Raw genomic sequence first — 13,692 nt, 5'->3', positions numbered from 1 at the left:
AATTTTGGCGGGAAAAAATTTTAAAATTTGGCGGGAAAAATTTGAATTTTGGCGGGAAAAAATTTTAAAATTTGGCGGGAAAAAATTTCAAAATTTGGCGGGAAAAAATTTTAAAATTTGGCGGGAAAAAATTTTAGAATTTTGGCGGGAAAAAATTTCAAAATTTGGCGGGAAAAATTTGAATTTTGGCGGGAAAAAATTTCAAAATTTGGCGGGAAAATTTTCGAAATTTGGCGGGAAAAAATTTGAATTTTGGCGGGAAAAAATTTCAAAATTTGGCGGGAAAATTTTCGAAATTTGGCGGGAAAAAATTTGAATTTTGGGGAGAAATTCTCAAAATTCGGTGGGCATTCTTTCAAAACCAGTCGCTAAAATTTAAAAAAAAATGCAAGAAAAGCTTGAAAAGTTCCTGCTAATTTTTACATTAAACGGAGTTACTTTTATTTGCGAAATTGATTGGGTTACTTGGGTTTGCTTTTTTTATTATTTAAATATAGCATGAACTTAAAATTTGCCGTAACTCGTGCTATCATCCCTCATGTTACCTCATGTTAAAAAATCATAACTGCAATCATCAAGGAAAATACTACTTTTGTTATGGTACTCTGCAAATATAAACAAGCGCTTAAAATTGATAAGATTATGGTTTTTTTAAATTTATTATAAAAATTTCAATGGTATCGTGTCATCACGAATGTTCTGTTTATTGAAATGGCTAAGCCAAAAATCCACTTTTCGATCGATTATTTATTTAACACTCAATATAGTATATCAAATTACCTTGAATAAATTTGAACTTATTCTTTTTCATGTTCTGACTACATATAAAAAAGTTTAAAGCTACAGCTCTAATTATTCACTGTCCAAATTGCCATAAGCGAACAAATTAGAGCAAAAGTATGTGCCAATATGCAGTAATAGCTATAATAAAAATGAATAAATTTTGAAAAATATAACCGTTTGTCATTGATCCTGTTTAACCTACTTCTGAGACTCAATTGAAGTTGTTTTATTGAATTCTTGATAATATAATAATTTGCCAGAATTCTAACTTATTTTTAAGTCATTGAATGGTTGAAAGAAGTTGCCCACACACACACACACAGACACACACTTTTATCATGCAATTTTCGTGATTATATTTACTTAAAAGTAACAAGTCTCTCAAAACCCAATTATTTTCACGTAAAAATAAAGTAATCAATACTAAAATTAATGTAAATATACAACAAATAAATGTAACCAATACGTGAATTTACAAGTAAAAACTTGAATATTGCTGCTATTTTATGAAATTTAATTTTAATACTGGCATTAAAAGCAATGTGTCATGCCTGAAAAATACAAAAATTAAATGTATTGAGATCTAAGACAAGACTATCGGAAATTCAATGAATTTTGGCTCTTATTTCCAAGCATGCGTGAGTAGTTTGTGAGTTACCGTTAGGTGGTGTATAGCCGAATTTTTGAAAACTAAAAGAGAAAAAGCAAAGTTTTAGCATTAAGTAAGCGATTACACACACCACAGCGTTGCAAGCAACCTTCTTTCGCGTTACATTCGGCCTCGTAAGTCTCTACAGTTCGCATAATAAAAGGATTTTATTCTTATTATTCTTTTTTTCAAAGTCTGCATTCGGTCGGTTTATACCCCCGTTATCCGCTAATCATTTGCTTTTTCAACAACGCCTTTGAAATCGTTTCACAAATTCTTTCTATTTTCTAATGCCATTGGCAAAAGCTTTGAAGCATGCGACAAATTAATCATTGAGTTCAATCATTGAGTAATATTACTAAAATAAGTGATGAGAATTTATCGAAATTTTATTTTAGCATTAGCAATTGCTTGAGTTGTTATCTTAGCTACTGCTCAACTAAATGCTCGAATTTGCAACTTTGTAAAGTTTGCTTTTATTGGTAGAAAAAGTAATGGAATTTTTTGTCATTTGAAGAAATGTCCATGACTCTCTCATTACCATACTATTGCCAGATGGAGCGCGATGCGCGGTCCTCGATGGATAAGTTCATATTTTTTACATTAATTTCCAGGTAATTTCTTTCAAGAGTATAAACTACATGCAGTCGATTATGTGTAGGTTGGTTTTGTGAATTGCAGCTATCGCCTCGATTTCGCACACTTTCATTCGCGAGATCAGTACTATAGCCAGAGGCTAATGACACTCGCGCGTCGTCATTTAAAGCGCCGGCTGACACTGAAATAGAAGTTGGCGGCATTAAATAATTGTTTTGAATTATTTATACGAGATTATATATTATGCAGAGGCGCTTGCTATATTTTCGAGTGCGCGCCGCCCAGTGCAGTCGAGAAAAAGATGCAGCATCGAGATGAAGGAGAGCGCCAAACCGAATTATGTCAAAGTGCCGCTCCTGTAAATTATTGTAATATCTTTCACAATTTATAAGTTTTCCAAAGATTGATCGGTGAGCAGAACTAGGTCTCGCGAGATTTTTTATCGGTTCATTTAATTCCTTACGAAATAATAAATAAAAAAGCTTTGCCGTTATACGAGCTTGATAAATGCTGCATCTTTGTATTTTTCACAAAAGCAAGTATTTTCGAGCAGAAAAAGGCGCCAATTAAATCTCCAGAAATATTTTCACGCGATACGGCGAATGGCCATACTTGCCACGGATTATTCCTCGACGCATGATTGCACGCAAGAAACAGAGACTTGAGAAAGAAATTCATCAAAGAAAACACTGTCGAAATATCAAAAAATTTTAAAAATTCTCCGAATTTAATCAAGAAGTTGTTTTTTCGCATCGGTCGTAATCATCTCGGCTGTTACGATTAACTTTCTGGTTAAGCTCATCGCGCGACCACGTCCGAAATACAAAAAAAAAAAAAACACGCAAGCACGAAGAATGCGAAAACTGTTGTTTTTTTTCCTCATTCCATCCATTCTATTCTCAACCTTGACTTTTCATCGAATAGCCATAACGCTTCGAAAATCGGCGGATATTCATGTCGGCTGGTGATGTGGGATCGCGACATTCGAACGAGCTTGACTTTACGACGTGCTAAGTGCGCGTTATATGGCTGTATATAATAATAACGACCCCCCGTCAAACTCAAAATTGTAAAGCGAGAACCGATCGCTATCAAAACTAAAGCAATTGATGTATTATAATTTTTTTTTCCTCTCTTTCTCATTAAATCGATAAAAATTAATTGCCTCGCGAATCACTTATTTCCACGCACGCGCATCAGCCTGCCTCGTCCAAAAATACAACGACTTTAATACAAGACTATACGGATTATATGTTGTATATGTATTATGCACGCAAGAACGTAACGTTCGCAAGCTCGCGTATTATATATGTGCATCGTAAGCCCCCCGAGTTGTGTTGCTAGGGCGTACAAGCGCGAGCGCATAACGCGCATCACGTCCAAAAACAAAATATGAATCATAAGGTGAGCTTTAGGAGCGCAGCTCCTGCTCCGCTGCTACAACTATACAACTGCAAGTATATACTTTGGCTTCTTGGCAGCTAAAAGTGTACGGCACTTCTCTCTCTCCCTCTCATACACGAACGATTGTGGACGTGTGCGTACGCGTGCATACGAACTTCTCTAACTCGCGTATGGCTTTTCCGCCACCGCATACTTCGAGTATAATGAAGAAATCGAAAGCTCCGTATACTCTTTTACTCCGACACCCGCGTAACGATCGTGTATAAAATGAGAATTCGGACTCGAGTGTGTGTGTGCGTGTGTGTACGGCTCCCTGTAATACGCAACGCCATGATACGCACATATGCGATATGAACGCCGCAGCTGCACATGCATTTACGTGTACTATGTAAGCTCGGACAAATTTAGCTAGAGTCTCTCTCGTGGTAGCGGCCCATTGGCACGGAGAACCTTTCGTGTGTGTGTGTGAGAGAGAGTGAGAGAGAGAGAAAGCTGCAAATGTGTATATGCTGTTGGTGCGGCGATGAGTCATATTACAGAGAAAGAGCTTTTTCATACACATACCCAGTCATCCTCGATCCCTATGCACATCACTGCCTTTCTGACTCTCTTTCTCTGGCAGTTGTCTTTTATCTCTTGTTCTCCCGTAACCGCGACGCAGTCATCCTAATTGCATTTTCGCAAATTCTATGGAACTTGCACGCTCACGAGAACAGCATGCAGCTTACGTGTCGCGCATGGAGTGGCCTACTGCTCGCCTATTTTTATATGAGTGATATAGTAACGCGTTTCGAACGACTTTTGGGCTCTTTAAGTATCACCAAAATTGTACAAGCTCGGCCTTATAAATCTTTTTTTTTTCACACACCTCCTCATACGTATGAAGAAATATATGTTTATAGGTAATTTCGAACCCTCGATTAATTGCCATTAAGTCGACAAGCTCTACGCCCGTATATATCCACAAATCCGAGGGGAAAAATCTGTCCAAATTCTTACTTTATTGCCCAGCTAATTATAAAATTTGTCTCGCGCTCCGCTTGCGATTGGAATTTTCGGAACGATGATCTCGTCGTCGCGCGGGCGCGCGATACAGCTGCTGGTGTAATAACGGCGAAGCACGAGTACGCGCTAGTATGTGTATATGAAATTTCAACAAATCTCTAAAAGAGTTGGCATATGTTTACGCGCGGACCTTTAAAAGATCGCGAACGCGTTTAAATACGCATAGAGACTAATAACTCATTTGATTTAATTAGCGCTGCACGGAACTCACTCACTCTCTCTCTCTCTCGCGCGCGCGCGCAAGCTTGCACGAGCTTGCGGATCGTAACAAAAAGTATATATCGTACGTGAACGGGCGATCGTTTAATGGCCCGAGGTATGCTCACCTACATAATACGCGTTTACTCGCGAGCTGCACGCATACATGCTCGAACGATATGCATATAATATTTATTCCAAAAGTTGAAATTCACGAGAAGCTTGCAGGTACACACACACATACACAAACGCAGAAACGAGTGAACTGCTTTCATGTATAAATAGCTAAAGTTAAAAAATAGAATACACATCTACAAACAAGAGTGAGAGAGAGAGAGAGAGAGAGAGAGCACATCGCTTGAAAATAGTCGAAAGTTTTGAAATACGGCCAGTGTGGAATGTTAGCATACATACACCCTCTGAATACTGTGTGTGACATTTATATTATATTATGTAAAATATACGAAAGATTGCGCCCATACGTATAATACGCTCATATGTATAACACAACGCGAAAATCCGTATAAATATATGCAGAGCCCCGCGAGCTCTCGTGTACTTGCGAAAAATGTTATGAATATCTCGGCATCGTGGTGCGCGCACAAGCACACACACACACAACACACGTAATACGTCTTACGTCGGCTAACAGCATTGAGTTATAATAAAATATAAACGTATAGTGGTCGAAAAGATACAAAAACATAGAGACACGCGTAGTATGGCTGTGCGGAGCTTTTTCGCGCGGCGAGTGGGCGCGCGCGATTTTACACAGTGCAGCGCGCGGCCTCGAGCGCCCCACGATCTCTCTTAATGACTTTTCCACACAATTTTCCGTGCCAATTCTATAACTTGTATAGCACGTATAAAGAAAGCCGATGGAAAAAATCAGTAACAGCCGTGTGTAGCTAGCGATTCGATTTTTGTATCGCTCGCCACCGCACCCGGTGTACGCGAGCATAATACAGAAAGATGAAAATCTCTGCTCGGCGGTGAGCTTTCGAGCGAAATTTGGTCGTTAGCATAATATCGCGGCGCGAAGTCGCGCACAGCTGCAGCGACGCCGCGCTACAACGAAGCCTTATGGCTCGAATCGGTTGTACGTGTATGTGCGTTGCACTTACACAGTCGCGCGCAGGCTCGAAACGCCAAAGTTAAAGATAGAATGGAGAAAATACACAGAGACGCGCATAATATGTATGCAGACAGTTGCAAAGAAGACGACGACGACGACGACGACGATGAAGAAGAAGAGTTGCGAGCCTCAGCTCACACATATACATACATGTATGCGACGAGATAATATACGGATGGTTTGACGCGCAGCATATATTCTATAATACACGTATACGCCCACGCGATCATCGTGCAGGCTGAAAAATGCCGCTGCTGATGCTGCTGCAGTTCGCGCATTTTTATTTTTGGCTTTAGCCGTGCGCGCGTGTAGGATATTTCGCACGCACGCAATATTTCACCTATAATTAAGTCGTGCGTGCGCGCGTCGTCGACGCGCCTTCAGTGCTAAGAACATCGATGCGACAAAAAAATTTCCTCATCGAGTTACATCCTCATGATAATGTAGCGTTTCGTGCTCATGACTACGATCTTTGAGTGAAGCGATGGTTGACTCGTGTTGTACCCGCGAAGAAAATTGCAACTTATAAACGCATGTAGATATAGATATATTATAGAGCAGGCGGAAAAAAAATGAGTGAGTAATGCGCGCGCGATGCATTCGATCCGTGCGTGTAAATATTATTGCGAAAATTGCATTATGAAATTGCTTGGCCGGCGGCCATGCGCGAAATGTGGTATGCCGTACCGTACTCGTGCGTTAAACCTATGATATAACGGCGCAGCGCACGTATTATGAAAGATTAGTATAGAGTCGAAACGCCATTGAATTCGATGTTAAAGCGTCAGACACGATTGATACACGAATCCAAAATCCGTATACTGACGATGAACCTAAGCTTTACGTACTTAACTTTTTTTTTAACTTCTCGAAGCAAAAAAGCTCACTGCAAGCTCGATAGATATTCAAGGATGATATTTATTGAAACTTGCGTTCGTACCGATTTTGCTTTTTGCATCATATTATATACCCGTGGCTGTGCGCGCATCTCTCTACTTTGCCAATGAGCCATTTTAGCGCTCGATCCACGCTTGATAGATTTTGAATTATGTCCTCTGCACAGCAGCACGCGCTTATGTGCATGTATCGCTGGCATTTTCATCCGAAACTTCACAAAAGTAGTTATACATACAAACTGGACGATCAGCAGTAGCAGTGGTAAGCCGCATACACAGCAGCCGAAAGCTCGCAGCGACGTATCGTGCGAGTTGTTGTAATTTTCATACTTGCTCGCAAGTGCAGTGCGGGTCTCGAGTCTTGCGGTAACTTTCCGTCTCGTACTATGTATTATATACGCTGCTTCGAATGTTCGCTTGAGTTTCGATACTTTTTGGCATGATTTTTGTTTACGAGCTTGTTTACGAGAGAACCACTCGAGCTTTGCATTGTATAATAATTCCTTTGATACTTAAACTTATACTTTCGATGTAAACGCTACTTCGCTCGAGGACCTTTTTTTGTTTTCTTACCTTGTGTATCACCGCGTTAAAAGATGGAGAATAAAAATTCTTTTATCCACTGATGTTTGAGTGTAGTCTCGTTGGCTTCAACATAGCGTACGAATTTCAAAGGAAAAGAAAAGCCGACGACTAAACTTTTCGCTATAGGAGAAAAATTCTATTGTAAGAAATACCTGCTCTTACCTCCGATACAAACACTAAAATATTAGTTCGAAAAAGCTTTCGAATTATATGTAAAACAAAGTTGAGCTTTATTTTTTTTTTCAACAAAATTTTGTCAACGCTCGAGTTTCGTTTTTATTTTGGTCGGATATAGTAGAAGATGAGTTTATCGTTAAAAGCTTGGAAGTTACCCATGATGGTACCTCGTTGGAACGTATCGATCGTTGAGCACGAGCATTTTCTACGTTATCGATGCTTTCTCATCTCCGTTGCAACTAGTCATTTGCAATAATTTTACGTTCGAGAATGGATGAGAAATAGAGAATTGAATAAGTTGCTGAACAATTTGTTATTATTATTAATTACGTCATTCGAATTTTATCTCTTTTTATCTAAAGCATTAGTTGAAAATCATTTTTTCTAAAGATAAGAAAAAATCACGACATAAATTTTTTCAGTTCATTATCTTTTCTATCTTTCGTACAGTTTATATCGATTACTATCAATTTTTTCGAATTCGAGATAAAAAATATTACAAAAAAGTATTTACTCGACCGCTACCGTAAACCTTTGACTGCAAATGCAAATGCGTGCTTGCAAGCTCACCCGCTACTGTTTGTAAAGGCTCTAAATTTAACCCAGTGTCGACGGGCGTCTGAAAATCTGGAGTTTACCGAATTATTTGAAAATAAATGAGAAGCTCAAATTCGCTGCCGGCCAAAGTAAACTTTTCTCCAACAAGGCGGCTTACGGCAGTTGCGTGCGCGTCCGCACGATTTTCGCGTTTTCTTGAGCAAATAGAAGCATATAAATGATAATCGCGATGCAAGAAACGTTGCTTCGTTTTTAAGTGTGTATATGTGCGTAATACAATACGCCATATGGAGAACTATTTTCGTTCGTCGCTGCGCGAAATTCCTATGGAATCTGGAAATATATCGTCGGAAATGTTACGTTACGTTCGCTGACCCATTTGAAATTTTCGGAAGATGGATGGTTCTTAGCGTGCAGAATTTCTTATAAAAATATGTATATTTTTAATTTCGCTTGAGATTCTTGTGTAAAAAAGCTCTGTTTCGTCAAAAAGACTTCTCGAACAAGTTGGATGTTCGATTCCGATCCGAGTTCCGCTTGTAAATTTTCAATTTTTTGGAGAAAATAAAACATTCGGGAAATAGTTCTGTCAATCGGAAATGAAATGAATATAACGTGTTGATTTTTTTATGATAAATAATCTATTTGTTTTTTTTTTATTCAAAAAAAAATGTCGCACAATTTTTGTGTTATACAATGATTATCGTGATAAAAACCACACATAAATTAAATTAAACTTAACTCGTACGTAAAAAGTGTATACATAATCAAACGCGATAATAGAGATCGAGCTGGATGAAAATGCGTCCTTTTCCGTCGTACCTCCAAAATCACAATGCAAGAATGAATTTTTTTCGATACATTAATTTTCTACATAAATCTAATATAAAACTAAGCATCTATGGTTGAGAAAAATTGAATAATCGCTTCATTTTCCGAGGAGGATTTTGCGGGACGCACCCATGTTTTGTCCTGCCTGGGTGGCGCCTTTGTTGCTGCCAGCCTGGAGACCGATGACGCTCTCGCCGGCTCTCAATTGCTCTTCGGTGAACTGTCTCTTGCACTCGTCGGCGGGCTTGGGTCCTAGATGTGGGCCTGTGTATTCTGGGTGTCTGTAGGTCTATAAGGGGAAAAAATTAAATGAAATTTTGCACGTACGAAACGATTTTTTTGTTTTGTCGCCATGCAAGCTCGGAAACTTACCTCGCGACCGAGAGCGAACAGGGTTGTGATGACCTGTGCGATGTCTTTCTTCTCCCAGAGATCAACGGTCTGGAAAACGTCGACGTCGGACAAGCCGTACTCGATCAGGGCCTTTTGGAATCTGCAATTTAATTGCCACGTGAAATTAAAAGTAATGGCACGCTTCGTGTATGCGTGTGTGCAGTTGTGCACCGGGGGCAAGTGTCGCATCATCAACATTAAACCTCGCGTCAGTCTACACATGCAGCCGAGAAAGAAGCGGACTTTGTACAGAACCCGAGAGATATGACGAGCTTTTCGAGTCTTGCCAAATTGGACGGATTTCACAGACTATTTATGAAATTAATGGGATGTGTCTTGTCGATGGATTAATGCCTTTTTGCCAGACCGTGCGCTGGGTGACGCGACGAGATTTTATTAGCAGATCGTTATGACTTTTTGCCTTCGCGACTAGAGACTTTTCATGAAATCTAAGATACGTACCCGCGCGTAACCTTCTTTGGTTTAATAGACAATTTCGCCGTGTCAAGGAAAAGTTTTCAAAACATATTTTCAGATTTTTCCGATCGATCGAGGATCGGTATTTATGCCGCTCCTATATGATACATTGCACATTCTTTCATCGTTTAAAATACCGAATGACTACATTTGTGCGTTGAAACAATGCCAAAATTTTTTTTTTACTCGTCAGTTTTATGAACAATAATTCACTTTCGCTGCCAGTTTTCAACGACACTCCAGCTCGATGATTTATCTCAAAAATTATAATTTATGACGAGTATAAAATTGAAGATCGAAAGGGGGAAAAAACTCACTTGTTGATGTTCTCCATCATCTTGAACTCTCCACCGGAGGTGTTGATCTTCTTGATGGAGCCGGGCTTGATTTTGTTCATCAGCTCGCAGAGCTGAGTGCCGTCGCGCAGGACGTCTTCGATCGGCATACCAGCGGGGAACTTCTTGCCGAGCACGGTCTCGACCCACTGCTGTGCCTCGCGCTCCTCTTCGGGGTTGCGCTTGGACATGATCTGCGGGACAAGAAAACGTTGTAAAAACACCGAACTTATTTTGTTTTGTTTTTTCAAAAGCCCTATGTAAACGATCACAAACTAAGAAAACACTGAGTAAATATTATCACGACACCAAAAATTATCAATGGCACTGTAGTGTAGTAGTAGAATATACCTTCATGCGGACTTGACGTTCGAGAGACATGTTGAAGTCGATTTTGTTGTTTTGTGCTTGTGGATAAGTAAAGTAAGTAAAGTAAGCTCTTCGAAGCTCACGGTCAGAGATCAGAGACTGAAATGATGCCGATGTCGATGGGCCGCGGGCGTTTTATACGTTTACACGATCGTGCACCAATCGGCCGAAACTCCGATGCGTGTTATATATAAATATGGATCATTGCAACAGCAACAGGCTGCCATATACCACGGCGGCCCCCCGCGCGCATCGCTTTTCTCTGAAGTTAAAAAAAGTAGCCTTGATTTCGCGGGCGCGCGCGCGCGCAAAGCGAAGCTCATCATCATCATCATCGAGCACGAGTACTTGCAAGTGGGGTAAGCATCAGCAGTAGCCATCGTCATCAGGGTTATTCTAATATTGGAAGAGAGCTTTCGAACAGAGAGAGAGAGAGAGTTGAAGCTTTACTCGCAAGGAAATATCGGCGCGTAAAGTATGTCTGTATTTGCGATGGCGAAACTTCGAGATTCGCGGCTCGACTTGTGCGGGTGAATCACTCTCGAGAGACGACCCAATCTCAGGCTGTGAGCTTTTTATTTCTTTCTCTCTTTCTTCGATATGAGGAATTTTTCGATGGTGTTTTTCGTCGATCGCGGGCTGATTTCGCCACTTCCGCCTTTACACCCACAAAATCTATTGACTTCTTTTTTTCTTTCTCTCCTTCACTGGGAAGATAAGTTTGTATATAGTTGGCGGATAGTGAAACAAGTGTTTATTTTCCTTCGTTTAATTACCGATACATCTAGATCATCGAGAGATATTATGAGATCAATTACGGTTAAAATAAACATTCGTACACACGCGGAAATGACCGACATAGGTTCCCCCTTTCGTGATTTATGCTACGCTCGCAGCATAGGCGCAAAATATTTCGTGAAATATATAATGCTCAAAATTTCTCGTAACATGATACATCGTAACTCATACACTTACCTTTTGGCAAGGAACATATTGTCGTTAGCTCACATTTTACCATACGATGTTTCACTTTATTATAAAATACGACATCATTGATTACATTGCATTAAATTGATTGATACATCTACGCTAGAGTCTTCGTACAAGAGTGTAAGTTTTACGTGACAATTTTCACTAAGAGTACAAAATACGTGGATAACTATTTGTTACAATTTCAATTTTGACTCGAGTGTTCATCTCGGCAAAATAACTATTAGTTTCTTTGCTCCATTCGTTAGAGATTTTATTCCTGCGTTTGAAGAATCATCGTCAAGTACGACATGGAAGTTTTGATCATCTGTAATAGTAATGAAAAATATCTGTTCGATAAAAAAAAAAAAAAACAATTTGCATTTTATTATACCGCAGCGTAAGTAACGAAGTTCAAAGTAAATACATTGCCGGCCGTCAGATAAGAAGGCCTTGAGCATCTCATAAACATCAGCTGGAACAATTTTTTCGAGCTTTCAGGATACTCGTACCACCTCGTATTTGCTCTAAGAGAATTTTTCAAGGCATGGATCACGATAAAAATACCAAACTCAAAAATATTTAGAATCAACTTACAAATATGACATTACTACGAGGCTATTGTCCATGATACTTTGAGCGCACCAGCAAATGAAGAACAAACGAACTATCATGGAAATAAATATGAATCCGAATTTGATCAATTCTTCGATTGCCTGGGCACGAATCATTGCCTGCGGTACGATAGAAAGAATCATTTGCTCGATCGTTTACTATTAATGAACTATAATAGAACACAAGCTTACTTGAGCTCCAACGACGCTAATCATTAATACACTCGGAAACAATTGAAATAAAAACATGACGCTCATCGTGTCTTCCAACAGTTGAGCGAATCTACATTAAAGCACATTCAGTTTCGAAAGGAGTTATAATCAAGTCATTTGCTTCAAAATGAAAAATGAAAATAATTTCAGCAGAACCTGAGACAGTCTCGATGGAAAAATATGATTTCTTTGACTCTTTGCATGGCGTAAGAGTGGCGTCTGTTTCTCTTCAAAATATCTTCGTCCATCTTGCGTATTCTGTGCCTGCAATTACAACTCGTGAAAATACATCTCGAGCCTCGCGGAAAAACAGAGCGCGTCGTATTATTACCCTAAAAGCGTAAACATGCTGCACGAGTGCTGAGTTATCGTCATGAAGAACGTATCGTGGGTGACGATAACGAACACAACGAGAAATCCAGCTTGCGCGCCGTGAACGTAAATTAATGTATAATACCGGTCCGGGTCGAGAAACAGATACTCGACCTCGAGCAGATTTTTCTCGGGCCTCGTCCAGTTACCGATCATGAACCAGTCGACGACGGGTGGAATCAGTGGTGACACCGTGTGTATCATGATGTTGTAAAACACAGCCAGAGCATAGACTATGTTCACGAGCCTCGAGATGGTCGCGCGATCGGTGAATATTCGCAGCTCCTGCTCGTCGCGCAGATTTTCCCAGTTCGAGTAGATGTGCTCGAGGATCTTTTTCAGCTATACGTGAAATGAATTTTGGAAAAGAATAAAAAAATGCTAGATTCGCGTGAAAAAAGTTTGAGAATTATATACCGAGTCGTTGTTGTGCCAGGCATTGAACGCCATGGTGAATGCACCGTAGGTAATTGTCAGGGCCATGAAACATTCGATTACCTTTGTCAAGTCCTTGATAATTTGAATTAGATAAATTACCTGAGTGTATGAATAAATTGAATAATCGTAAGCTAATTAAGTTAACATAGAAGTGTTTGAATATTATGGTACTTCTGGGATGACGACTGTGACGATGCAAAACCAAACAAAACTCCAAATCATTTGCCGTTTTTTGGTCTCTTGAAACGGCCACCATCCCGACATTCTAAAAGTAACTTTATTCAAAGCGAAAAAAGGTTGGTCGTAAAATTTTTCGATCGATTCGAATTTTCCTGCCATTTTTGGTAACTTTTTATTTTAAAGTTTAGTCTAATGAAACTTTAATTTTTAAGATCCAAGCATAATTTTTTACTTCCTAGTAGACGTTATATGTTTGTGAATTCAATTATTCCTCATTACACGTAGAATAAAAGAAAGAGTCAATTGGTGTACTTATCGATGATAATTTCATTTTTTTTCACGTTATAGTTGATCAATTCGCCTTTATAGTACGTTTTTTTTCCTATGATTGATCAACGCGTTAAAGTTAATAGCTTTGTCAATAGATTAATACAAAAGCATCGAGTAAACTAAC

The 13,692-nt window shown here is 39.4% G+C and overlaps 2 protein-coding genes across 2 annotated transcripts; both read right to left on the bottom strand.

The window, feature by feature from the left end:
• Positions 1 to 8,695: 8,695 nt before the first annotated feature.
• LOC106656085 (muscle-specific protein 20-like) lies at positions 8,696 to 10,596 on the bottom strand. The gene is made up of 4 exons (XM_014376747.2): positions 10,435 to 10,596; positions 10,066 to 10,277; positions 9,251 to 9,371; positions 8,696 to 9,167 (listed from the first exon to the last, which is right to left on the bottom strand). The coding sequence occupies exons 1-4, from the start codon at positions 10,462 to 10,464 to the stop codon at positions 8,976 to 8,978; spliced, it is 555 nt and encodes a 184-aa protein (XP_014232233.1). The 5' UTR covers positions 10,465 to 10,596; the 3' UTR covers positions 8,696 to 8,975.
• Positions 10,597 to 11,695: 1,099 nt separating this feature from the next.
• LOC106656021 (odorant receptor 67c-like) lies at positions 11,696 to 13,411 on the bottom strand. Its single transcript, XM_023461605.1, has 8 exons — positions 13,230 to 13,411; positions 13,038 to 13,157; positions 12,580 to 12,962; positions 12,405 to 12,512; positions 12,228 to 12,318; positions 12,019 to 12,155; positions 11,849 to 11,948; positions 11,696 to 11,749 (listed from the first exon to the last, which is right to left on the bottom strand). The coding sequence occupies exons 1-8, from the start codon at positions 13,395 to 13,397 to the stop codon at positions 11,696 to 11,698; spliced, it is 1,161 nt and encodes a 386-aa protein (XP_023317373.1). The 5' UTR covers positions 13,398 to 13,411.
• Positions 13,412 to 13,692: the final 281 nt, after the last annotated feature.

Source organism: Trichogramma pretiosum, unplaced genomic scaffold (genome assembly GCF_000599845.2).
Source record: "Trichogramma pretiosum strain Unisexual culture from Peru unplaced genomic scaffold, Tpre_2.0 scaffold4, whole genome shotgun sequence".
NCBI classification, from domain to species: Eukaryota; Metazoa; Arthropoda; class Insecta; order Hymenoptera; family Trichogrammatidae; genus Trichogramma; species Trichogramma pretiosum.
The sequence above is the reverse complement of the archived record's forward strand: the minus strand, read 5'-3'. Positions and strand labels throughout refer to the sequence as shown.

Bases quoted from the DNA above. Each gene is read 5' to 3' on its own strand.
- LOC106656085 (XM_014376747.2), bottom strand. From the start codon at position 10,464: ATGTCTCTCGAACGTCAAGTCCGCATGAAG. The intron at 10,278-10,434 runs GTATATTCTACT...CTTGTCCCGCAG, and splicing joins AACGTCAAGTCCGCATGAAG to ATCATGTCCAAGCGCAACCC. The intron at 9,168-9,250 runs GTAAGTTTCCGA...TTCCCCTTATAG, and splicing joins TGTTCGCTCTCGGTCGCGAG to ACCTACAGACACCCAGAATA.
- LOC106656021 (XM_023461605.1), bottom strand. From the start codon at position 13,397: ATGGCAGGAAAATTCGAATCGATCGAAAAATTTTACGACCAACCTTTT. The intron at 12,156-12,227 runs GTAAGCTTGTGT...ATCGTACCGCAG, and splicing joins TTAGCGTCGTTGGAGCTCAA to GCAATGATTCGTGCCCAGGC. The intron at 11,949-12,018 runs GTAAGTTGATTC...AAATTCTCTTAG, and splicing joins CTCGTAGTAATGTCATATTT to AGCAAATACGAGGTGGTACG.